The sequence below is a fragment of the Marmota flaviventris genome, chromosome 10, assembly GCF_047511675.1.
Source record: "Marmota flaviventris isolate mMarFla1 chromosome 10, mMarFla1.hap1, whole genome shotgun sequence".
NCBI lineage: Eukaryota > Metazoa > Chordata > Mammalia > Rodentia > Sciuridae > Marmota > Marmota flaviventris.
Genome location: NC_092507.1, coordinates 30,575,589 through 30,599,794, shown reverse-complemented (window position 1 = coordinate 30,599,794; position 24,206 = coordinate 30,575,589). Strand labels below are relative to the sequence as shown.

The 24,206-nt window shown below is 39.3% G+C and overlaps 1 protein-coding gene across 2 annotated transcripts in view; it reads right to left on the bottom strand.

The window, feature by feature from the left end:
* The window catches only part of Smap2 (small ArfGAP2), a 48,309-nt gene extending 25,873 nt beyond the window's left edge, over positions 1-22,436 (bottom strand). Inside the window, exon 1 of one of the 2 annotated variants that reach the window (XM_027937004.2) lies at positions 21,925-22,436. In XM_027937004.2, coding sequence (XP_027792805.1) covers positions 21,925-22,027 — 103 coding nt within the window. In that variant the 5' untranslated portion in view covers positions 22,028-22,436. Of the gene's footprint in view, positions 1-2,471; positions 2,555-21,924 lie in introns of those variants that run through there. The other variant, XM_027937005.2, reaches the window with a different exon arrangement.
* Between the last annotated feature and the right edge of the window lie 1,770 nt (positions 22,437-24,206).

Below are 24,206 nucleotides of genomic sequence, written 5' to 3'. Positions count from 1 at the left end.
ACATTTTATTGTATTTATTTGTGTGACTATTTAGCATTTCTTTCCCACTGAATGACAAATGCCACAAGAGCTGATGCCAGTTTTACAACATTCACTGACATTCCTGGAGCTCAGCAGTAAGTAAATTCTTTGTCTCCCACCACTTGTAAAAATTCAACAATGTAACATCAGGTCAGGTATACAAAGAAATATGTCAAAATGTACATTATTTTATATATATATATATATATATATATATATATATATATATATATATATATCAGAAATAGCAGAATGTAGAATTGCATACCTATAATCCTACCTACTTGGGAGGCTGACAAGAGGATGGCAAGCTCAAAGCCAGCCTGAGCAACTTAGTGAGACCGTGTATAAAAATAAAATTTTAAAAGGCTGGAATGAAATTCAGTGCCTGCCTAGCATATGTGGGACCCTGGGTTCAATCCCAAGTACTGGGAAAAAAAATGCAGAAATAGCAAGGGATTACATAAAGGAATTATGATATAGAAATATCACCATGATATATTAATTTTTAATTCAGTATTAAAACTGTATAAATAAAGCAATTCCATTTTTGTTTAAAATGTGAAAATAAATATATATATACATACACACACACATACACACACACACTCACACATACATACAGGAAAAACATCTAAACAAATATATATAAAATGATAAATGCTACTGTCTCTGGGAAATGGGATTGTGAAATATCTATTTTCTATGTTTATATATGCCCTACATTGTATGCACTGGGCTTATATTAACTTTGTGATGAGAAATAATGATACAGATATTTTATTTTTTGAGAGAGAGAATTTTTTAAATATTTATTTTTCAGTTTTTGGTGGACACAACATCTTTATTTTATTTTTATGTGGTACTGAGGATCGAACCCAGCGCCCCGTGCGTGCCAGGTAAGCGTGTTACCGTTTGAGCCACATCCCCAGCCCGATATAGATATTTTAAAGACAAAACAATACAATACTCCATGGCTCCTTACTGATTGAAACTCCTGAACATGATGCATAAAGCTCATAAAGAGCCTGTGATTTGCACATGCTGAGCTTGTCTTCATTCTGAAACGTGCTCATACACTCATACCTCTTTGCCGATGCCATTCTTTATACCAGGAATGGTTTTCTCCCCTATCCTTTACTTTGGGAACTTTAAAACCCAGTCCAATGACACTGCTTCTGTGAGATCTTCCCATGGAATAAATCTTGACCTTCTCTATGGCTAATAGTCATCAATATGCTTTATTCTTCTAATAGTATCTTATTAAAGTTAGTATATTTATAAGTCTCTCTTGCCCTAGACAGGCATTAAGCTCTAGAAGGTAAGAACCATGTCCCTCATCATTTACCCCAAATATTTAGCACAATACTGGCAAACAGATGTTGCACTCTTAAGTATTTATTAAATGAACTCAACGATGAGCAACAAAGTATATAATTTTTTTCTGTTTGGAAAAATGAAAAGGAAGCTAGTCATGGTGGTACACGCCTGAAATCCCAGCAACTTAGAAGGCTGAGGCAGGGGTATCACAAATTCAAGGCCAGCCCAGACAACTTAAGAGAGACACTATCTCAAAGTAAAAAGTAAGGAGCTGAGGTTGTGGCTCAGTGGTAGAGTGCTTGCCCAGCATGTATAAGGCCCTGGGTTTGATCTTCAGCACCACATAAAAATAAATAAATAAAATAAAGGTACTGTGTCCATCTACAACTTAAAAAAAAAGTAACAAGTCTGGGAATGAAGCTCAATGATAAAGCTCTAGTCTAGCATGCACAAGGCTTTGGGTTCCATCCCCAGTATCATCAAAAAAAGAAAGAAAAAAAGGAAGAAGTAGTTTTCAAATAGCACAAAGGCTAAATCATTCATAAAAAAGAGGGATGAGTTTACTTTGGTGAGATTTCAAATGCAGAACTAGCACCAATGCATAGAAGTTTATTTTATCACACTCTGGGGGAAATTTTTCTAATAATTAAGGTTGTGTGGAAACAAATGCAGCATATCTAGAAATAGTAAAATCCCAGTAGGGGCAGAGGTTGGGTAACCGACTCTCCAGGCTGGTAGAAAAATGATTCCACATAGTAAACTGAGGGAACAATGACTCTTCCGGTACTTTCCACTACTAAAGTTCTAGTTGGTGTTTTGTAGGAAATTTTTAGGCCCCTTCCTGATTAATACTCAATGGCTCTGAAGTACAAAATGAGATAATTAATTTATGAAGATATCAGGCACTAATAAACCTAAAACAGTTAATCAATTCAGCTAATGAGCCTGGAATTGGCATTGAAAATGGTTTAAATGTACATAAAGAAGAATCTAAATCAACAAACTGATTTTAAAATAGAGATATGTTCTCCTTGACTTAGCCTTTCATTAACTCTGCACAAAATTTGGGAGCCAAAGTTTAAAAAAAGAAAAGAAAAGCAGTACTTATGAATGAATCCAAAGCCAGTTACCTTGATTCCACTCCTTATATGCCTCCATTCTCTGACTCACTACAAAGAATGCCAGAAACACCAGTACCATCTTGGAGAAGTTTAGGCCTGCTAGGAAGTTATGTTTACCAGCTTATTTCTATCTATATAAAAGCGAATTCATCCAGTTCCCTATTCCAAAATAACAATAAACAATAAGTACAAACTTTTTAAGGAACCAAAATAAGGGCTTGCTCAATCAACCTCTGCTCTCAGAATGCCTGCAAGAGAAGTCCTTTCTATCTGGGCTACAATGTAGTTTCCCTTTGTCAAACAGAAACACTATCCACATTTCTACATTGGAAAAAAAAAAAAAAAAAGCAGAAGTTCAAAACAAAGCAAACTGATGAAACAATTCTGATACTGATTAAGGAAAAAAGGTAATAACACTAAACTAAGTTATTTAAAATCAGAGGATCAGAGGTGGGAAGGTTAGGAATGTAGCTCAGTAGAAGAGTACTCACAACTTTTGTGAGAGAGAGAAAAAGAAAGGAAGGAGATCAATCAATGAGAGGTGGGAAAAAATCTTAAAAGCCATTAGGTCCAAACTCAGTGAAAGCAGGAGGAAATACTTCTACAGCTGACCACCAGGCTCATAGAGTGCTAGGTCAATTAGGAACCATTTCAAAAGACAGTTGGTTCTACCATTAGAGATGAGATTAGTAAAGAGGCATCCCTTTTGCTGAGTACCATTAATTTGAATTCCTATCATTTCTATCTCCTGGCACTGTTTTTTACTTCTCTCATATTTATATAAAATATCAAAATATACAAGATAAAGATGGAGTTTGGCAATTCTAACAAAAGAGAGCAGTATTCATATACCCAACCAAAATATAAGTTAACTGAACTAACTTAATTCAGAAGATCAATGAAAGAACAGATGTTGCAATTAGACTGCTATGACATCCGTGGAAATGAGGCAAGGCAACCATATCTTCCTATCAGGTAACCAGAAAAAGAAGAAAAGTGTTAAGTACTCACTGATGAAGTGATAATCAATCTACATCTTAACCTAAATTAATAGTTAAAGTGGCTTTTCTCAAAAGACATCAAGGCCTATCACTAGGAAATTAACAGGAAGGCAGACTGAGGTCTAGCAGAAGAAAGGAAGGAGACATTCTTCTTTTTTCTCAGGTTGTTAGCAGTGCTTATAGACAATGGTGCTGCCATGACTTTGCTCAACCCTGGAAACAGGTGGGCCGCAAAATGAAATACTACTGCAAAAGAAATACAGAAAGGAATAAAAGTCCAAAGCAATAAAACCGTCAAGGGACAGGAGGCAAAACAAAGCACATGTCTACAGCCAGGTGCAGCAGCCTCCCTCAGCTCCTCTACACATTTGCTATTCATTTCCTTTAAACCTAGGAAACACAATATCTGCTCTCAACTGGTTCAATAATATTTTTTTATGTATCTGAGGTAATCTACCTGGCCCCTGCTATCCAGGGTTAAAGATATGGGTCATCTAAACTATGTCATTAATTACCTGTGTGACTTTAAGCAAGTCAATTCACTTCTCTGAGGGTCAATTGCTTTACTTACATTAGATTACCCCTAAAATCTACCTCTTTTAAAAGATAGTAACTGCATCTCTAAAATTCAGCAAAGTACATAACCCTCAATAGCCTTCAATCTTATTTCCCTCATTTGTTATGAGTAAGTAGAGTTTTATTATAGGTTAGGTTGTGACTCTTCCTGTCTATCCCAGCAGTGGATGATAACTAATGTATACTCACATGATGCTTCTGGTAATAAAGAACTGTAAATCAACCAACCTGTACCACTACTACTCAACTGTAAGCCCCTGAAGACTTCAGGAAGGAAAGGATAGGGTCCTAGTTTAAATTTTTTTGTCAGTTCTGAAAAGAACATGCTGCCAAGGTATATTCTGATGATGTCATCACCCCATTCAAAGACATGTAACCGGATTCCCACCATCAAATGAACTCTAAATTTCTAAGTATGGTTTAAATTCTTGCATGATCTGAGCCTTTCTAGGATCAATTCTTATCACTCCTCTTCTCGCTTCTGTACACCAACAACGGGCAACACTTCCCCTTAAAATTATACGCACAGATGCCAGTTGTCTTGTTCCTGACACGGAGAAAGCTGAGAATGAATTCCATCCAGACATTTTTCTGATTTGGAGACAGGACACAGATAGAGGGACGCCTGGGTGTAGTAAGTCTTTGATTCCTACCAGAAAGCCTCTTGGCCACCACAAAAATCAACGCACGCATATATCAAAACAATCATGTTGTACACTATAGGTATATATAGTTTTCATTGTCAATTATGCTTTAACTTTTATGCATGAGGCCCTGGGTTCACTACCTAGCACCCACCCCCAAAATCCTTTTTCAGTGTCTTACAGCTGGTCCTGGAGCAGCTATGCAGGGCTCTTCTTGGTGGTGCTGTCTGAAATTTTAAAACAAAGCTCAAGTGTTTTGGCATTTCCCTGGGAGATTCTGGTATATGCTATGATTGTTTTTACAGTAAAGGGCAGAAATATTTTAAGAAGGTCAAAAGAGCTAACTATAAGATTTTCTGCTCTGGTTGAAGACTCTTGGGAAGTCAGTGAGATTTGACTGATTATTCAAGCCAACAAAGGCCTCCCGTTGCTTCCAATGGAGGCCATTCCTCTGATGGTAAAACAAAACAAAGAGGCCTACCTCTTCCCTTGAGCACATTGCAGTCTTACTCAACAAAGAATAAAAGTGAGCCCCCCCAAAAGATAAGTGGAGTGCTAAGTCCATTAGGAACCAAGCTTTGGTTTTTATGGAGTGAAACAATGATGGCTCACCTTCAAACACAGCTGAGGTCCCTAGAAGATGCATTAAAAGTCCTTCATTCCATTATGACTGGCACCCAGCACTCCCTGGAAGCACCTCAGAAGAGTGAAGAACAACTTCTGAGGATAACAGACGGTGTGGTTGACACATTCATCTCTAGGAAAGTCTGGGAGTGCCTTCCCCAAGAAGCCCCAGTATGGAAGCAAAGAGTGTGGGAACTGAGTAAAAATGCTGGGCAACTTGAACATATGAGTAAACAGGGTTGTAAGTAAAAGAGAAAGCCAGCTTAAAATCCACCACTGAAACTGTGTTGGAGGTGATAAATTTGCTCTTTTAGAGCACCACATGAACAATGGCAACTTGGAACTAGGAAAAGGGTGAATCAGAAAATGGAACCACCCAAACTATCAGAAGTCAATCTGAAGAAGCTACTTGATACTGAAACGTTTCCTTTAAAAGGCTTGAAGAGCTTCTTACAGTTTCCTGATCAACTTAAGATCTTTCACAGGTCTTAGGGGCTACTAGTAAGAGAGCTTTTCGTGAAAATCTTCCCCACAAAGCCTTTTCTCCTTCCTATTCCAACTCCAGCAGTATTTCATGGCCTTTTCTGGTGCACACACTCTTCTAAGGTTGTTCTTTTTTTTTTTTTTTTTTTGGGGGGGGGGTACCAGGATTGAACTCAGGGGCACTTGACCACTGCCACATCCCCAGCCCTATTTTGTATTTTATTTAGAGATAAGGTCTCACTGAGTTGCTCAGCACCTCACTTTTTACTGAGGCTAGCTCTGAACTAGTGATCTTCCTGCCTCAGCCTCCCGAGCCACTAAGATTACAGGCACATGCCACCGCGCCTGGCCCTAAGGTTGTTCTTTTGTTGGCTTTTATTTTTATTTTTATTGTCTCCTTTAACAAAAATACCTAATACAATATAATTTTTTTTGTACAGCATATTCTTAAAACCTAATAGGAGTATTTTTCTTATGTGAATAAAGTTTTAAATGACTTATTATAGAAGAACCACACAAAGGTAACTTAAGTATCTGTTATGGTTTAAATATGAGGTATTCCCCTAAACTTCTATGTTAATGTAGGAATATTAAGAAGTGAAATGATTATGAGAACTGTAACCTAAATCATCCATCTTAGTTTGAATGGACTAAGTGGGTAGTAACTGTAGGCATGTGGGGGGATGAAGGAGGTTTATCACTGGGGGCATGCCTTAGAAGGGTTCATCTTCCCTATGGCTGCTCCCCATTGCTTTCTCTCTGCTTCCTGGCCACTATGGACAGAGCAGGGCTCCTCCACCATGCCCTTCTGCTATGATATTCTGCCTCACCTGGGCCCAGAGCAATGGAGTCAGCCCACCACAGACTGAAATGCTGACACCATGAACCAAAATAAACTTTTCCTCCTCTAAGTTATTCTTGTTAGGTATTCTGGTCCCGGTGGGGGGGGGGGGGGGCGGGGGGAGATGCAGGTCAGTGGTAGAGCACTTGCCTAGCACATGGAGGGCCCTTGGTTCAATCCCAATACCACACACACAAAAAAAGTCATTCAAACTAAAGTGACATTTTGTAGTACCCTACATAGAAAATCAGAGGAAAGGGTGTTTATGATGCTCCTTGTCTCCCGGTTAATCCATGATATTTTAGCTGTAGCTAATCTCCTACACAAAGGCCCTGCTTAAGCATTTATGAATAAGCTAGAAGAATAGTAGCTGAGACAGGGCTTCTCTGAAAAGAGAAGGGCAGAAACAAAAAAATAGCTGCTTTCATTGGGGGCAGGAAGAAGGTTATTTCATTAGGAGCCAAACAGTGAGATTATCTCAGTACAAACAATTGCTTGGCTTGAAGGCTTCATGTGCAGTTACTCCAGCAAACCCTCAGCTGGAATGGAACACAGAGCCTACTAGGACCCAAGAACAGGGTCTGAATGATGCACTCTTAAGTGTCAGAATCTAGCTTTAGGATCCCAGTCCATCCCAACAAGGATGCCCACAGAACATGCTCTACCCCACTCAGCACCATTCTGTACCTGACCCAGTGAAGAAAATTTAAAGAGATGAGGAAAACTGGGAACAGTGGGAGCAAATTCAAAGTTATTCAAACTGCTGGACACAATGGTGAACACCTGCAATCCCAGCTACCCAGGAGGTTGAGGCAGTAAGATCACAAGTTTAAGAACAGCCTGGAAAACTTAACAAGACCCTGTCTCAAAATAAAATGAAAAGGGCAGAGGATGCAGCTCAGTGATAGAGTGCTTGCTTAGCATGTGCGAGGCCCTTGGTTCAATCCTCAATGCCACACACAAAGAAGTTATTTAACCTACACTGACATTTTATAGCAAATGTAACAAATACAAAAATTAAGTCTCCTCAGAAATCTAATATATTTCAAATCATTACTTCAATAGCTAATGGCAGGTTGGGGGAGTGGGTGGATATAGAGAGATCACTGAGCTAACAGCCAGGCAAGTATTTCAAAGTCAGCCAGGTGGACCTGATATTTCAAAATCTCACATTATAATTAAATTAATTCCCTAGCACTCATGACCTCACTTCAGGTAATGAACACTAACTTGGTTTGCCAGAAGTTACTGTCTTCACTCTCTGAGGACATTTAGTTCCCTATTTTTTTAGGTTACTTTGGGTTAAAGCTTTAACTTCCTCTTTTGCAACAACTACTGTCTATTCATATCCTCACAATAATACCAAATGCAAAGTGAGCCTACCTGTGGAAGTATGTGGTGGGGTACCTTTAGGAGAAGGTGCTTAAGGAGGGTGAGGTGGTCCCTGATCCATGAGGATGCTCTCCATCCTCCATCCCTGGGATAGATTCCTGATGCCACCACACAGAAGATAGATTAATTTCTTCCCCTGGGTAGGTAAGCTCATAATACTAGATTCCAGATAAACAGACCAAGTCCTAATCCACAATTCAAAAACCAAGGGGCTTCCTAGGTGGCTGACCCAATAGCCTTTGTAAGTAAACGCTTTCATACATTTCAATTACCACCTCCACCAATGGCCAACAGCAGGCTAGTATTACTATCATTAAATTCCCTCATAATCAAGTGTTGGCATTTTCCTGATAACAGTAAGCACAGAATACACATGCTGACAAAATAGCTAATAAGCATCAAAAGAACAATGTGAAAATCAACAGAAAAAAAACAGCCCACATTCAATCAGTCTACCTTCTCCCCCAAGACAATTTCTCCTCCAGAGGCAATGTCAATCTTTGTAGCAATTTTTGGTTGTCACAACTGGCAGAGTAGTTGGTGCTAGGCATCTGGTGGGCAGAGTCCATGGGATGCTGCTAAATATCCTAAAAAGCACAGGACAGTCCCCCAAACAAATCATTATCCAAAATGTCAATAGTGCTGATGTCAAGAAATCCTATTCTTGAGGAACCATTTTTATGCCATTTAGTTTGAAACAAGTGAGATATAAAAAACATACAAATTCTGTAGAAAAGACTCTTTTCCTGATGTGTTACAAACAGATAAACATTTAGAGTATTGCTATGGTTTAGATGAATGTCCTCCAAAGGTCCATGTATTAAATAAATTTTGGTTCCCAGGGTACCACTACTGAGAGGTGGTAGAAACTTTAAGAGGTGAAGCCTTAAGTGAGGTCCTTAGGTCACTGGGAGTATAACCTCAAAGTGGATCATGGGACCTCAGTCTCTTCCTCTTCTTTGTTTCCTGGCTCATAATCTAAGTGGTTGTTTTCCACCAGGCACTCCAGTCATGATATGCTGCCTTTGCTATAGGCCCAAAGCTACAGGGCCACCTGATTTTGGACTGCCCAAGTTCACAGAAGAAATGATCATCAGTTGGACTGGAAGTAGAATCATCTTTACATACCCCAAATGTGTTATACATAGTAGATGCTCAATAATGAACACTAAATCAGTATCTTGTTCTTCAGGGGCTCTTTTTATTACAACATATGAGTCACTGTGCTGCTTGGAAACTCAACATCTGAGATTGTGTGTGAAGACTTAGTCATAACCTTTCCCATTCCCACTCCCCTTCCTCAAAAGGAAGCCCAAAAGGGAAGAAGAGTGTAACATACTAGAAAGCTCAAGCCCAAGTGGCCAGGCAGAAAATGTTTCCAGTTGTTCCCAGGAAATGCATGCCTTTCACCCAGGTAGAGGCTCTATGCAGAACCTTCTGGGTTGACAAATGAGACCCCATAAAAGGTCATGAATATGTGAACTTCTGTCTATTTAATGGAGTGCAGCAGCTTCCCTAACACATCAAAGGAGGCCCAATCAATAGCAAACACACAGAAAACTGATGCCAGTTTAACTGAATCACAACCATATCCAATCAAGCTAGAGAATTTTCATTTCTAAATAAACAGTAGAATAGAAATGAGTTCTGGGATCAAAGTACAAATGATTAGTCCAGTGGCATGCTGCATGTTAGTCATCAAAACAGCCCGGGCTTAAAGGAGAGCAAAAGGTGGAGATTTGTCCTTTCACAAAGAAAATATTGACAGTAATGTTTCAAATGCCAGGTGTTACACAATTCAGTATAATGAGGTACACAGTCAAAAGATGTGGCACAATGGGGTAGGTCAAAGATGGCAGCCATATTGGATAGAAAAATCCTGGACAGGAAACACTATGCAGAAAAACTCAGGGCAGGTCTCTAGGAAAATAATCACAGTTTCAAAAGAGCCAAAGATTTTTCAGACTAAACAAATCTATTCCAATGAGTATACCAAGAGCTTCTAAAACTGCAGCAAAGTTATTATTAATTTCTAGAGCACCTGAGAACACTATCTAAATATTTACTCCCATCCCACAAAGGGCCAAAGAACTGCGATTTCAGCCCACTGTTTCATAGCCCTTGCTACATTTTCCCCAAGACTAAACCTCCTACTGAGAAGCTAGGGGATAGTGACTAGCTCCAAGTTCAAATGTGGCACAAGATGCCAGAAGCACACAAATGAAATAGCACAGAGAAGCAATTACCACAAAACACCCATGAGATTCACTTGCTCAGCTTACTGTAATATCACAGATCTTCAAATATCTGAGCTAACAGTATGAAGGTCAAAAACAAAACAAAACATAAAAGAATATGATCTGAACACACATTAACAGACTGATACTATTTATGATGTGGACAGAGAAACTGCCAGACACTGTTCATTAGTTATAAACACAGACATGAAGACAGTCCCCATTCTCATTTACAACCTAAGGAAAGCCCCTGTTTAAAAAAAAAAAACAGAAGTCATTACCCTTTTCTACTAATAGGGCCTCCCATCCATTTGTTAGTATATGAATTTAAGTGAAGAAAGAGTGTGTGAACGACATAAAAGGCTAATCAATGGCACAACAATATCCCCCCACACCAGGCACAGCATCTGAAATGCTGGCCCATATGGCTGTGATATGGTTCATAAAACTGTAGTCAAGCCAGGGTGGCTCTCCACTCCTTCCCCCAACAGGTGTCTATGGCAGTGAAGCATTTTAAGAATGAGAGTTCTAAAGCAAGTTATCTTACAACTTTTTAAAATTAGAGGGTCCCAATGATTAGTTTAAAACTGAACACATAAACACCTTTCAGTCTAAGAGTAACACAGAAATTGGCATTGTACAATTACTTATTTTGTTGAAAAACTGAAATCCAAATGTTCAACAATTAGGCAAAAGTTAAGGAAATAATGACCTATTCCCATAATGGGACACAATGATGTTTTAATGTCATGAAAATGCTTACAATAAATGTTATACAAAACAATAATGATATAACATCATTGTGGTATAAGCTCAAGTAAATAACCTTTGATGAGGATTATGGAAACTATCTTCTACATCAATATGCTTTTTCATTCTTTCCAATAATTTTTTTACATGAGTGTGGACAACTTTCATAGTCAGAAAAGATGAAATCTCTGCTTCTTAAAGAAACAGTGTTTAATGTTCAGATAATAAGCACAAGGACTCTCCCACCTGCCTACTTCTTCAGATACCAGCAGACAAAAACCAACTGGTCTGGGAATCTGTTCCTATGACAACAATTTTTTTTCTTTGAATACATTAGAAATCTAATGAAACTGGGACCTATTTTTACTCTGCCATAATATGGACTCTTCAGGCACTTGTGTCAGGCTGCTTCTATTCACAGACAAGACTCAGAACCATATAGCGTATATGGAGGAGCTAAGCTATAATCTTTCTGGTTCCAATGCTGCATTTAATGAAGCTTCCTTGCTCTCCTACAAGCAGGGAATGCTCATACAGTAGTTGCACTGTGGCAAAGACCTTCTCTCAAATTTCTCTGTCTGAAACAGTGACTCTAACCAAACTCCTCTATGCCCACTTTCAGAGCAACAAAGTCAACCCTGTTCCAAATAGCTTCTCTTTCAGAAAAAAGAAAAAAAAAAAAAAAAGCTTTCAACGTTTATTTCTTTTCAAATCAGTTGTCACACTCAAATTGGTTTTCATTAGCTCTACTGTTTACAGCTATTTTGAACAAAAGCATCATAGTAAGAACAGGAGTTTCCTTCCTGTTTCTCCTCTGAGGGCTTGTGTTAGTTATCACATGAGATAAAGTATCCAACAAAAAAACAAAAAGACACCAATGTCCCCTCCAGCAGGATCTTTATGCTATAGCATAAGCTGCCACCAGCTCACACAGAAAATCCTGTAAGAAATTGTTTTTCAAAGGCTTAAGAGCAAAAACAACCATCCAAATAATACTACATGACAAACTTTTAAACTCAAAGCTAGAAACATTAGAGAACTCATTTCTAAATCCACACATTTGGGGACTTCCAGTTAGACAAGAAAAGAGGAAGAAGGCAAACAACAAAATTTACTGTGTGTGCACTTCAGGCAAATGAGATGAAGTAACACTGCAGGATTAACATGTAAACCCACATCTAGAGATACAAGCTCTACGGTAGAGGTCTGGGGATTTACGGTTGATTCCTTCACTATCAACTGCTGCAATAAACAGCATAATCTGAAAAAAGAAAAACAAGACACTATTTGGACCAACCACTATGTAAGGACAAGTCTATCAACTACAGCTGACAGAAGGTCTCTCCCTCTTGCCATTTGTTCTAAATACATAAAATGGGAACCCTACACATTTGGTTTCTTGGTGAGGAGAAATAAATGAAGCCTGAAGAATCCAGTTCTCATCATGGGGACTAAGAAATTTCTGTTTGAGAGCTATGGCTTGAAATTTAAAAATAATCAACAAGGTATTCTCCAAATTGCCTTATATAATTCAGTACTTAGATAAACATTTATCCCATTTATACTTCAAAGCAAACCAGCATGCCTACAGGAAATACTCAAAAGAGGGTTTTGGTCAACAGAAATTGTCAGAGAATCACTTCACATTAATTGAAAATGAAAAGTAGTAGGAACAATAGAATCCTATTACTACCTAGTGACATGTTACAAAGGTGGGATCCCAGGGCAAGTTTCAGCTGCACAAGAGGGAGGATGGGGAGAAGAGGACAGTGGGACAAACTGAAGACAACAACCAGGGCCACCTTACGCTGTTGGATGGCCACAGCTGAAGGTAGATTTGGCTCATCTCTGGGATTTTCCAGTGGGGAGGTACCTGCCGTTCAGCCATCAATGGACCAGCATTCACAAAGCCTGTTGGGAAATATAGGATCCAGAAGAGCGGGGTAGGAAAGGAGAAAGTTTGGAAAAGGGAAGAGTCAAACACAATTGCAAAATATCATAATTTTTAAACAAGAGGCTTCAAAACGCACAGATGTGCCTTTTAAGGTATACCTTTAAAACCAAAATGGCCTTGCTGAAAAGAGCTGCTACTCTGGGAAGCAGCCGGATATGCTTTTTAAAATACCAAATTACGAATTTTCATTACATCTGCAAATTACAATAATACCTGCCAAGAGAAAATTATCTTTTTGGAAAAAGTAAAAAACAATGAAACCTACATGATTTTTACTGTTGGTAACTTTATTCAAACAATGAAGGTCCCTTATCTGTGGTCTCTAAGGAAAGTAAAGCAGACACCCTCATACTGCACTGAAACCTTTTGCTGGCCTAGTTCCACCAACTCCATTAATGTAGCAAGGGCCCAAATGCAGGTGACCTGATTGACAAAAAAAAAAAGCACTTCTAGAAAATGCTGAACTTGTATCATGTAATTGAAATACTTTTATAATCAAGAAGAAAACTATTAACAACAACTTGGGAAGCTCTGCCTTTAAATGGAGCAGCAGCAGCAGCATTCCTTACACGACAAAACACTTTTCAAGTTTAATGTAGAAGAAAATAGATCCAGTGATCTCTCCTCCCTTACCCAGTGCTAACTAGCTGAACTTGTGGGGGGAACCAACCAAGCAACTAACAAGACTAGTCAAAAAGATGTGCAGCACCAGGAAAATTAGCCCCACCACAATTACCTTAACTGTCAAGGAAAGCCTAAGCCAGGTTTAAGGCTGGCATCCTCAAACATTGTGCATCCTCTGTATTCTAACTCGGGTCTCCAGCTGTAGATAAGACTAAATGTATCAGTGTAGCTACACCATGCTTAGGAGTAAAACTTCCCAGAATCAACAGGGCGGGAACCCATATTCCTAAGAAAAATATATGATAAATCATTTCTCGCAATGGCCAACAGTCACATACAAATTCAAGAGAAGCCAATTTGCCTAGCCACATGCCCTACTTACATAGGCTATGACTAAGTTGTTAGATTACTTCCTGGGACTAATTCTTGTTTCAGCAACAAAGATCCTCTAGAAGCACACCAAGTTGTACCTGCCTGAAAACCCTTCCTATCTCTTGCCTGTAATAACTCAAATGAGGAAAAGACTGTATCTCAGAGATGTTTCACGTGATTTTGTCTTTACTTGCTGGCACTTGAGTCCTACCCTTCCTTGCTCCACTCTGTCACAGGGCACTACATCTCCCAGGCACTCTTGCCAACTGATTTCTGGATAAGTTCCCTCAACAGGAGGTACGGTGGGGATAAGAGGCGAGAGCCAGGGTTCTCTCTCTCTTATTTGGCCTGGGTACCACTGGACAGCTCCTCTTTCCACGCTTCCAGCTCATACTAAAGAGCTAGGACTTCTCGACCTTGGTGACACTTTTTCTATTTTCCTTAGGGGCATAATGCTCAAAAGGATCACTAATCCCTGGAGTGCCTTACCAACCCCTGTTTAGCTTCTTGGCTCTTATGTTACCTGTGTAACCTATTCTCAATATTAAATTCCCTCTGCTTTTATGACCTATAGTGGTTTGCTTCTCTAATAAGGAAACCATTAAACAGGGACTTCAAAGCTTTTTTTTAAAACTTATTTTTCAGAAATTAATTTTTCTAAGAATTAAAACAATTATTCAAAGAACCTACAAAAGATCTCTTCTAATGAAAAATAAAAGACGTATAGATGACAAGATCCATTTATTCAGTCAAACAAAGATTTACTGAGAGCCTGGTCTTGTCAACCCCTTTCACTGCTGGAAAGACCACAGCAAACAAAACAGGACCAAACCACTGTCCTCAAAGGCTAGCACTATTGTGGACACATCATGTGTGGCAAATCATAATCTACAAAATTAACTAATACAGCCAGGCATGGTGGAGCACACCTGTAATCTCAGCAACTCAGAAGGCTGAGGTAGAAGGTTATCAAGTTGGAGGTCAGCCTCAGCAATTGAGCAACGTCCTAAGCAAATGTGCAAGCCCCTGTCTCAAAATAAAAAATAAAAAGGACTGGGGATGTAACTCAGTGGTAAAGTACCCATAAATTCAATCCTCTGTGCGAAGGAAAGGATAAAGGAAGGAAAGGATAAAGAAATTAACTAATCAGTATAGGCACAGCACAGTGGCACACACCTGTAATCCCAGAGGCTTGAGAAGCTGAAACAGTAAAATCATGAGTTCGAAGCCAGCCTCAGCAAAAGTGAGGCACTATGCAACTCAGTGAGACCCTGTCTCTAAATAAAATACAAAATAGGGATGCGGATGTGGCTCAGTGGTTGAGTGCCCCTTAGTTCAATTCCTGGTATCCAAAAAAAGGAAAAAAAGTTAACAAATACAGGAATACTGCTTTAAAAACAAAGGAATCTGGTAAAAGTGAAGTAATGTTAAGGTGTGCTACTCTACATAGATTGTGTTCCTTATCTTTCAATGTGGTATGCTGAACTGTTACATTCCAGAGGCCAATACAGAACTTCTTCAAAATTAATATCTATATAAACTGGTCACTTGCTCAAACAGAAGTACAACTGTGATAAGGATTTAAGCAGACATAACATCAAAATTAAGAACTGTGTGCTTAGAATGTAAAACACATGCATTTTATGCAGACTCTTGCTTGGCATCTTTTTCACAAGGGATATCATCTGGATAAAGAAGAGTCTGGCTCTAATAAGTTAATTTATCCCTTCTCCACGACACAGGTAGACTGTGTCAACATAACATACAAAGCCAGCTGCAATGTACATAATGAGTAGGGATCAGAGTCACTGATTGCATGATATTATTCCAAAATGGAATTTTCAGGCAGAAGAGAAACAGGCAATGACTCATGTGATGAATGGTTATACAGACAACTATGCCCAAGAAAGCTGCCACCTACATACCATGACATCAGATGAAAAATGCAGAAAGAAGGTAGTTTATGATATATCTGGAAACAAAAAAATTTGCTGCAAAGTATACCCAAAAGGTGAAGCTGTGCCTACCTGTTTATGCAAGGTACCTTATACAATCAAGAGCACACATCAAATACTCAAAATATGAGCTGCTTGAGCATAAAAGCCATGTTCAACCTCAAAACTCAACAACAGTGGCTCCAGAGATGATGTACTACATACTGCTGGCATTTCATTAGACTTTTCTAACGTAATTTAATGTACCCATGAAGGTACACTTCCATTGACATCTTGTGCACACAAAACCCAGACCTTTCTTAATATTCAGCAATTAGAAAGCATTTCATTTGAGCAGCAGGTAGACCTACAACACTGTGAATTTCTTATACAACAGGGAATCTAAAGCATAATGCATATTCACAATTTCAGTGCCATAAAGCACATTAAGAGGAAAGGAGAGCCCATTGAACTGGGCTTTTAACTTTACTGGCCCCTGACTAGTTAACAAACTCTACCCCTTGACAAGCCCCAATGTGTGGGCAAGAAACTACCCACACACATAAACCATACAACACACCTTGGAGGCTGTGCACATTCTGTTTCCTCTTCCTGGAATGAAAAGTCCCCTAAATTCACCTAGCAAAGTTCTGCTTATCCTTTAAGTCACAGGCTAATTATCTCTTTAAAGCCATGACTTCCTGTGAAACAGTTTTCCTTCTCCAACCCATTCATTGTTCCCTGTACACAATGCCACAATGATAATTACAACGCTGTATCTGTATTTGTTTTACACATCTGCTTCCCTATTGGACAGTAAAATCCTTGAGATCAAAGATCTTATCTTTGAATCCATATGTCCTGGCAGAGTATCTGACATAAAGCATGTGCTTAAGAAATATTTTCTGGGAGCTGGGGCTGTAGCTCAGTGATATAGCATTTGCCTGGCACATGATAGGCACTGGGTTCGATCCTCAGCACCACATAAAAATAAATTAATTAAATAAATTGTGTATATCTACAACTAAAAAAAAATTTAAAGAAATATTTTCTGAATAAATATATGTAGTATGGGATCTCAGACTTTCAAAGGATTCCCCCTAATAGATATGGCATTTTGTGTTTTTTTTTTTCCTCACTGCCACAGAACAATATTTAAGAACAAGGAGAACAAATAGGAAAGTTATCTCCCAAGGAACAGGTTTAGCATGTTGATATTAAAAGACAATTTAGGGGTGGGGTTGTAGCTTAGTGGTAGAGCACTTGCCTAGCATGTGTGAGACAGTGGGCTGGATTCTCAGCACCACATATAGATAAGAAATAAAGGTCCATTGACAAGTAAAAAAATACATTTAAAAAAAGACAATTTAATGGGGATTTTGATAAATTACTTTCAGTAAAACTGTGTCAATCTAACCATGACTGTCGAGTTAAGGTGTATTAGCTGTAAAAATCTAGAAAGTTGGGCTGGGGTTGTGGCTCAACAGTAGAGCGCTCGCCTGGCACATGTAAGGCCCTGGGTTCAATCCTCAGGCCACATAAAAATAAATAAATGAAGGTATAAAAAAAAATCTAGAAAATTATTTGATCTTAGCTATAGAAGGATGTTTAACAACCAGAAATGAAAGCAGAACTCCTCCTGTTATTAGATCTGATAGTTTTTTTAAGCTCTCAAAATATGCCACCAATATAACTAAAAATAATTAAAAATTGACAGGAAAGCTAGGCACAGAAGAGAATTCCTATAATCCCAGAGACTCAGGAGACTAAGGCAGGAGGATTACAAATTCAGGACAGCCTCAGCAAATTAACAAGGCCCTCAGCAATTTAGTGAGACCCTATCTCTAAATAAAAAATAAAAAGGGCTGAAGATATAGCTCAGGGTTCAATCCCCAATACAAAAAAAAAAAAAAACAGGAAAATTATGTTCTAAGGAATGATATCTAAAAAAGCAATAACTTAGCTATCTTAGCTATCAATGGAAAACAAATGAAAGAAAAACTAAAGATTAATTAACAGAAATTAAAATTTAGAACTGTATTAGAAAATTTTCACACAAAGAAATTTACTGGTCTAATCTTTCATGCAAGTCTGAAAAGTCAGGGAATATCCAGAGGCCATCCTCAAGGGTACCATAAAGTAAATCTGCAAAAATGTCAGAACTCCCATATATAGGAAATGGTTTTGGCTTAAAGACTAGGGTTTTACTGGGTGAGTCATTCTAACTGTGGTCCAGTAACTAGAGTATTGTAGAATAAAGTAAAAAAGTGAAACTAACAAAATCAGAATTTAAAAAATAAGATTAACAATGATAAAAGTAAATGATGCTTACATTTTAATAATATTTTAGTTTTCAAGGTACTTTCATCTTTTAAAGTTAAAAAAATTAAGGTGAGAAAATTGGGTGGCATGCTAAAGATCACAAAGCTAGTGTAAAAAGAATAAAGGAATTTAACTACATGCTCCATTCTAAAGTCTACTGCCCCTTCTACTACTCTGCCTCTTTGCCTCCTGAAAGATGGGCTTATAAATGCTATGGATGGGCCTAGGACACTTTCTAAGATGCCTCCAATGAGAGAAGCTGCCTTCCAAATCACTTGAGAATATCTTCCAACTTAATCAAGACATCCTGGATAGTGCCTTACACAATACCTTAAATAATGCAATGTGCACGGAGAGAGAACTTTCATCATTTCCATGTTATACTGTTGTATTGTTGATTGAAAAATGCAAGATACTAAGAATTGTGGGTAATATGCTACTATTTGCATAAAAGTACTAAAAGTAATGTATTCAAATGCCTTTATTCTTCATGGCATATATTATTCTCAAAAGTCAGGTAAGAAATTGCCAATAGTGGTTACCTGCCAGGAGGGAAAAAAGTGGCTGAGGGATCAGGGACAGAATAATGACTTTTCACTATACATGTTGTCTTTTGGATCTTTTGAATTTTGAACCACATAAAAGTGCTACCTTTTTCAAAAAGTAAATTTAAATTTAAAAATATATAATGGGAGTTGGAACAGAGGCAGTGGTAATTAGTGGTGAAACAAGATGTAGGAGATGTAAAAAGTAAAAATAAATAAATAAATAAATATATATATATATATATATATATATATATATATATATATATATATACACACACACATATATATATAAAATTCTTCTCAAGGTTCACAGTCTGAAGTAAATATTCCTCAAGACCATCAAATTTCTTCCATTTAAATTCTTTGCTCATTAAACAGCTCCCAATTTCTCATAAACCTTGATTGATAAAGGAGAGTCCCAATACTGGACATGCGTACTCAAATCAACAAAAAGGCAGATCCTCTCATGGTAAACAGGAGTGTCCAGTTTAATCCACAGTCTCTGAGGAGTTGCTTGGGGGTTTATTCCAGGCACAAGAACTGCAGAGAAAAGACCAAGCCTTGGACCAGTAAGATTCCAAATATGAACAAAGTATGACACATTCCATCTTACTCAAAAATGAAACTGGGCCTCAATTAGCCAGAGTTACCACTGACATATCTGAAATTTTCAGTAGTTTTGTCCTCTGTTGATCATTATTTAAGTCAGTCTAAAAATTGCCCCTAAAGATCACATTAGCTTGAGGTCTCTGGTGATGAGAAAACACATCTTGGGCTTAGGGGTTTTTTTTATTGTTTTTAGTTGTAGATGGATTTAATACCTTTATTTTATTATTTATTTATTTTATGTGGTGCTGAGGAATGAACCCAGTGCCTCACACGTGCCAGGCAAGTGCTCTGCCATTGAGCCACAACCCCAGCCCCAGCAATGGAGTTTTTAAAGAGGCATCAGGGAAGCATCTTCTTTCCCCATACTGAAATCAAGCCAGTGCCATAGAGAACCCAGGTACTGGGGAACCTTGTACTCAAAAAATGAAAAACCCCAGGACCAACAAAACTTCTACTAAATAAAAAGAACACCTGCTTTTTCTCTATTCTGAAATTTAAATTATACATTTTTGGGATCAATTAATAAAGAAATATCATTCCTAAATAAGACTTTAAAAAGAAGAGTCGTTGCCAAAGAGTTATTTCAGAACATTACAGAAATATTCACCTGTGGGTCAGTATATCAACTGATTGAATATTAATGGATGAGCACTCACCAGAGCCTATACAGTTAGAACTCAATTTTCTAAGACACAAGAAATACAGATAAACAAACTCAAACCCAATTTTCATTTTAGCCAACAGTTTTTTAGATTCCTTCTCCAACCAAATATATTTTTTGTCAACGCTACCAGGTAACTATCTATTGATGTTTACCATCAACAGCAGCTATAAGTTTTTACAAACAAGCAGTTACAAGTTCTCATTAAGAATTAACTAACGTTTCAATATATGATCCCCAACAAGGTTATTAGTAAAGAGCAACAAAAAATTTGAAAAAAATTTGGAGGAAGAAGTGGTGAATCAACCTCTCTTCCACATGCTATATTTTATTGGAACATGAGTAAGAATACAAGTAATATGAGAAGTAGGGGAGTGGGTGCTACTAATCATCAAAATGGCATCTGACTTTCCAAATGTAGCAATGCTCACTCCAGTGGGTTGCTTCACTATGACTCAAAATCTGTCAAGTAAGGACATAAGGTAATTTGAGTAAAGACAAAAAACTCACAAATTTTAAACTGAATCCTCCAAAGATCTAACAAGGATCAATCTATAAGAAATTAACCTACTCAACATAAATTGATTCTAAAATACTTTTTTAAATAAATTCTTGCTAATGTAAAAATTTAGGAAAAGAAGTCTGGGGATCTGCTTTCCTAATGACAAATTTCATTTACCTATTGGTAGAGGTCACTAAAATATACTACTAGGTAACTAAATCAATGCATCATTCCTCTGTCCTCCTTACATAACCTATTCTAAAAAAAAAAAAAAGTAATCAAGTGAAACCATTGATTAAGCATCTTCCTTTTTCAAAATAAATATATTTACATTTGAATTTTTATACTATATATATCCAACATGCTATATGGCAAATAACCCTAGCAAATCCTCTGCATTACCAACAAAAGTAAATGAATAATATCCCCCCAAATATTGTAATTTGTATCTATAAATGTTAAATGTAAACATTTCACTAATAACCAAGCTTTCCTATCACACTGATTTTTAATTGTATTGAATCATGGATTTTGAGGGCACAGGAAACAAAGACTAAATGATTCTGCCAATTTACACTATTTCACCTTTACTAGAGAAATCACTATGGAAGCAACAAATCCGACGATGAATTCTTTGCTTCCTTTTGTCCACTGATAAAACTGATCCTGCGCTACAGCCCAAATCTGTTAGTTTCTGCCAGCACACACATGAGGCCTCCAACGCACTCCACAAACCAGGGCTAGGCTGTCTAGAAATCCGCACTGTGTCACTGCATAAGGCAGCTTCCCTCTGCACACATCCTGGAAGAAGAAAGCCACCTAAGCACTCTTGTCAGATCTCAGCAGGGCTGTAAAATGACAGAAGGAATTGCTCACCAAAGAGCAGGCAGCAACAATCACCACCTTTAAAAAATCATTTAAGCAGTTATCTGTCATCTCACCTCCCTCCTCACCTCCTCCCCTCCTCTCTCTCTCTCTCTCTCTCTCTCACACACACACACACACACACACACACACACGATGCACGCGCGCGCGCGCGCACACGCACACGCACAATGCAGTTCATCCATAGATTTGCAAGTGAAAGGCTGCTAGCTCCGGACTGACAGTTGACCCAGAAGTCATCAAATCCCTGAAATACAGACACTCTCACCTGAACACACCAATTTCACCGCCCCCCACACCCCCCACCATTACCACCTCTGACACACAATTCGCTCGCACCAAACCCCGAGCCGCACAAAACCTAGCATGCTCACCAGACGCGTTACCATTTAAAGATGACTTGGGCGCCCTAAACTCCACAAACCCCCTCCCCACGCAGGCCATCCATCCCCATGGCGCGGCCCGGCGACTGGACCCCTCGCCCACCCGGAGGGACGCGCTACCTTTAGACTGGCAGTCCGCACAAAACTTGTTATCCTCCTCCAGCAGCAGGTTGGCCAGGACCGCCTGGTACCGATCCACGTCCTTCACCGACTTGCCGGTCATGGCCAGGGTGCCGGCGGGGGCAGAGGGCGACGCGCCCTCCTCGCCCCCAGATGCCCCCGTCTCAGTCCGAGGTGAGAACTCCCGGTCCCCCGCCCAGGAGCACCACCTGAGCGGGGGAGAGCTCTCCTCCCGCACCTCCCGGCGCCCCTCTAGGGTCAGCGGCGTCAGCCCCCCACTCCTCAGCCCCTCGGCGCCGCGCCCCCTGGCGGGCTCAGGGAAAGGCCTGGGTCCAGCGGAGGTTGCTGGACCAGGGACCTTCAGCCCAGGCGAAGGGAGCCCGAGGCTTCCTGGGTGCCGGACGCAGAGCCGACCCCCGGGCCTGCCTTTCTGCCGGCAGTGTGTCCCGCGCCTCGGTTTCCCTGGCAGCTGCCGACACCTCGGACACCACCTCCGCCGCCTACTTCCGGCAGCTCTTCCTCTCCACCTCCACCCTGCCTAGCCCGCGCATGCGCCCCGCCCCACCGCGCCGCGCTGCCTCGGCTCCGCCTTCCAAGAACCAATCCCGGGAGAGGCCGGGGAGGGGCTTCTGTAGGGGCGGAGAAAGAGAAGACACGCCCCCTGCATGTCCTTGGAAAAGAATGAATGGAGCCTGGCAGAAAGAGTGGAAGGAATAAAGGAAAAGGAAGAAAGCAAACATTTGCTAAGTTCTTGCTGTGGAAGGCACAGTGCTAACCACGTTACATGAATTATCCCAATATAATCTTCACAAAAACTCAGAATTAAGTTTTTATCATCCTTATGTAATTTCCGGGTTGTGGATACCCCAAAGTCCTCCAGCTTTTTTTTTTCCTTCAACAGACACATAAAAGGGCCCAAGTCCCTAGCCGAAGTTTAAGGGGACATCACACTCTCCCCATTTTTCGGAAGGTTCTGGTCACTCCTCTATGGGAATGCCGCCTCCCACTGATATTCACTAGCTTTCTACTGCCATCACCATCTTCGGACGTTGTTCTGCCTACTGCCTAGACAATCTGTGTCTTCTTTGATTCATTACATCTTCACAAAACAATGCAGTTTTGTGTAGCAGACTCATACTGAAGGCTATTTGGGAGGAGGGTGGTGATTACAACATAGCACAGAATAGGCAATGACTTAAAAATGATTATTAAACATCATTGTCCAAAGCCACCTTGCTACAGATAATTTATTAGTGGCTGTCCTTTTCTTTAGGAAAACATCTGCCATCTTGCTCTTGTTTTCATTCATTCATTCACTCACTCACTCTGCAAATTGTTCCTGAGAAACGGCTAAGTATCAGGCATCCTACTGACCGAGCGAGGAACAACATGATTTGAATTGTGATTTTAAAGGATTATTCTGAAGGCTGGGAGTGTAGCTCAGTGGTAGAGCACTCACCTAGGATGTGTGAGACCCTGGGTTCCATGCCCAGAACTGAAAAACAAATCATTTTGGCTGCCATGGAAACATTAGATCAGGGAAGCTGGTAAGATGAAAAACTCAGAATCCTCTTATTTTTGTATAACCCTCTCCTGAATCTCCACTTTCTCCCAAGACTAGTCTCCCCTCAAAACTTTCATGTCATCAGAGAAAAACTAAAATTTACTATTATTTAATGAATCACAACAATTTAATTCTATCTAAACCATTCTGTTCTACCCATGCCTAGGAGACCTTTGTGAATATACATTTTGTAAACTGTTTTCCGTAAAGAAAATAAAAAAAGAAAGAAAAAGTCAAAATAGGTATTGCTTTAGCCATTTTTTAGTTGATGAAAGAGAGGGTCAAGATCACTCAGTGATAGAGCTCTTGCCCAGCATGCTCAAGGCCCTAGATTCAATCCCCAGCACCAAACCAAACCAGATTACTCAGTTATTTGGTGATTGTGCCTTACTCCAAGCCCTTCTCATCTTCATCCCTTCACTCTGCAAATAGCCTTCTTGCTTTAAGTCTTACTCTAAATAAACTGATCCTTCATATCTCTCTATCTCTTTTTAGAGAGAGATTTTACATGAAAAGAATCTCACTAACCTGCTTAAAAATCCTTTAGTGTTCCATTGCCTATGGCAATGCTTCTCCAATTTTTTCATTTGGTGAGAGAAGGAAGGCATAGTCTGGAGATTAAGCACACACACCTTGGGGCCAGAATGTCTGGGTTTAAATACTCAGTTTTAACACTTACCATGTGAATTTAGCAGGTTACTTAACCTTTAGGTGCCTT